The 2,500-nt window shown below is 42.2% G+C and overlaps 1 protein-coding gene across 2 annotated transcripts in view; it reads right to left on the bottom strand.

Moving 5' to 3' along the window:
- Nucleotides 1–301: 301 nt before the first annotated feature.
- LOC122246211 (piggyBac transposable element-derived protein 4) overlaps nucleotides 302–2,500 on the bottom strand; it is a 31,756-nt gene continuing 29,557 nt past the window's right edge. For both annotated transcript variants that reach the window (XM_086549510.1, XM_086549508.1), the window contains 2 exons: nucleotides 1,988–2,135; nucleotides 302–1,358 (listed from right to left, as the gene is read on the bottom strand). In XM_086549510.1, the coding sequence (XP_086405636.1) occupies nucleotides 675–1,358; nucleotides 1,988–2,135 (832 nt within the window). In that variant the 3' untranslated portion in view covers nucleotides 302–674. The remainder of the gene's footprint in view (nucleotides 1,359–1,987; nucleotides 2,136–2,500) is intronic.

Here is a 2,500-nt window from a genome sequence, read left to right as displayed (position 1 = left end):
ATTCGTTAAAGACTATTCATAAACTTACTTATATCTATTTCCGACTAATGTATTCACTCTCTTTACACAATGATGGTGATAGTTTAATTCTAGTTCGCAAGAAAATTATTTTTGTCCCTTTTATTTTCACATCAACCATAAACGAAAAAGAAAACTGAAGCCGCAATTTAGATAAATACATTTATTCCTTTTTATACTTCCTCACGTTGTGCTGGTTTGTTTAATATTGTATTATAAATAATGAAAAAGTTATTTTTTTTTCTAATTATGAAAACAAAAAAGGATAATACTAAAACAATACTGGTCTCTTGTACATATATTTCTTTATTCTACACGTTTCCTGAATAATTTGTACATCCACAGTTAACCCATGGAAATCTTACTTTTGCACTCGTCAATTTTTATTCATTTTAGTCTATCGACAATAGCATAATTTAATCCGCATTTGAAAATGATTTGGCTGTACATTTGTTTAGAAGAACCATTTTATTTTTCAGGTCATGCAAGCAGACACCTTCATAAATTGTACACATACAGTATATATTGCACATTTATACCAACATGCTACAATAAACCAAATTCTAAAATTCCTATATACATTATAAAAAAAAATCTATCCAATATCCTTAGTTTAAAAGGGAGAAAAAAAGGACTAATTTTTGTACTCTTCCTTATCACAAAACCTCATCCGCATTGATCACGTGTTCCGTCGGCTCGCAAAGTTCCTTTTTCACTTCCTGTCTTAACACATGGGCGTCCTTATCAGCAGAGAGAATGATAACTACATTGTGAGCTTGTTCCATTTCGGACACTCTCTCGGCCTTGACTTTACTCACGGACACTTTATCCATGAGGCTCACTCGAGACCGGAGGACCTCTTCCTCCGCGTCGCGTTTCTCGGGCGAGTGTAACTCCGGACTGGAGAGGTCCTGCTGGATCTTCTTCCCTTCGTCGTTCTGGTAGTTCTTCAAGTCGGATCTGATGATCAGTGAACTCTGAACTTTGTTTAAGGGTTGGATGGTCTTCGGCGAGGCGGCGGCGTTCGCTTTGAGGTTGGTCTTCGAGTCCCCAGGCGAGCTGACGGTGACCTGCTGCGCGCTGCCCGAGTGCGTGGAGCGGTAGTGCTGGTGCGCCGCGACTGCTGTTGCAAAGGACTGGTTGCATATCGTGCACCTGAGGCCGTGTGTCAGGATGTGTGACAAGTACTGCTGCTTCTGGGGGTAGGACACTCCGCACTCCTGGCAGTAGTACTTGTGGTGCGGCTGAGTCCTGATGTGGTGGCGCAGGATTTTCAAGGTGGAGAACCGTCCTCCACACGTCTCGCAGCTGTAACTACGGGTCCTTCGGTGGAACAAGTTCTGGGAATGGGCGTGGTTTTTATAAGACAGTTAAGGGATATTTCTTGCCATATGAACACACATGGATACATTTAATTGTATATTTCTTCACATGACAATTAAGCGAGCAATCTTAAATAATAGGGCTAGGCTACTTTTCTAAATGCGCTGTAACAGCTAATAGGCTTCATATCACAAGGCTTGTCTATATAAGCATCTCTCTCCCTGTCTTGTCTCAGTCTCTATCTCTTTTTCCCTCTCTCTCTGCCTCTCTTTTCCATCCCTCTCACCCGCCCCTTCCTTCCCCCCAGCCTCCTCCCTCTCCATCACTTACCTGTTATCCCCCATACTTTACCTCTCCTCCCCTCTCTCTCCACCCTCCTTTCTACCTCTCCTCCTCCTCTCTCTCTCCACCCTCCTTTCTACCTTACCTCCTCCCTCCTCTATACCTCTCCACCCTCCTCCTCCCCCTTCCATACCTCTCCTCTCCTCTCTCTCCACCCTTTTCTCCACCTCACCACGTCCCCTCTCTCTCCACCCTCCTCTCCGCCTCACCACCTCCCCTCTCTCTCCACCTTAGTCTCTACCTCTCCTCCTCCCCTCTTTATTTAAATACCTCTCCTTCTTCCCCCTCTCTTTCAGTCCCTCACCTCATGACTATTGAGCTGTTTCTGCGTGAAGAACTTCCTGCCGCAGCGGTGGCACATGACGGTCCTCTCCCCGTGGCGGAGGATGTGGGACGCCAGCAACATCGGGTGACGAAACACGGCGTTGCACTTGAGGCAGGTGTGCTCCTTGCTGAGGCGAGAAACGGGAAGGGGAATCAAATTGGTAAATTGGTAAGGCGGTATATATATATATATATATATATATATATATATATATATATATATATATATATATATATATATATATATATATATATATTTTTTTTTTTTTTTTTTTTTTTTTTTTTTTTTTTGTCTATCTTTTTTTTTCATTGGTGAGATTAATAAGCGTGGTGGTGGTAGTGGTAATGATGATGGTGATGTTCACGATGATAATGGTGATGGTAGTGGTGATGGTAGTGGTGATAAAGATTTTCTTTTTTTTTACAGGTAAGGGATGGTGAATTTATTTTTTTATCTTTAACTTTTGACAAGATGCGATGGGTGTAAAGTATA

The sequence above is a fragment of the Penaeus japonicus genome, unplaced genomic scaffold, assembly GCF_977035675.1.
Source record: "Penaeus japonicus unplaced genomic scaffold, GWHDUDI00000001_assembly GWHDUDI00000022, whole genome shotgun sequence".
NCBI lineage: Eukaryota > Metazoa > Arthropoda > Malacostraca > Decapoda > Penaeidae > Penaeus > Penaeus japonicus.
Note: the sequence above shows the minus strand (reverse complement) of the source record. Positions and strands in the feature narration are given on the sequence as shown.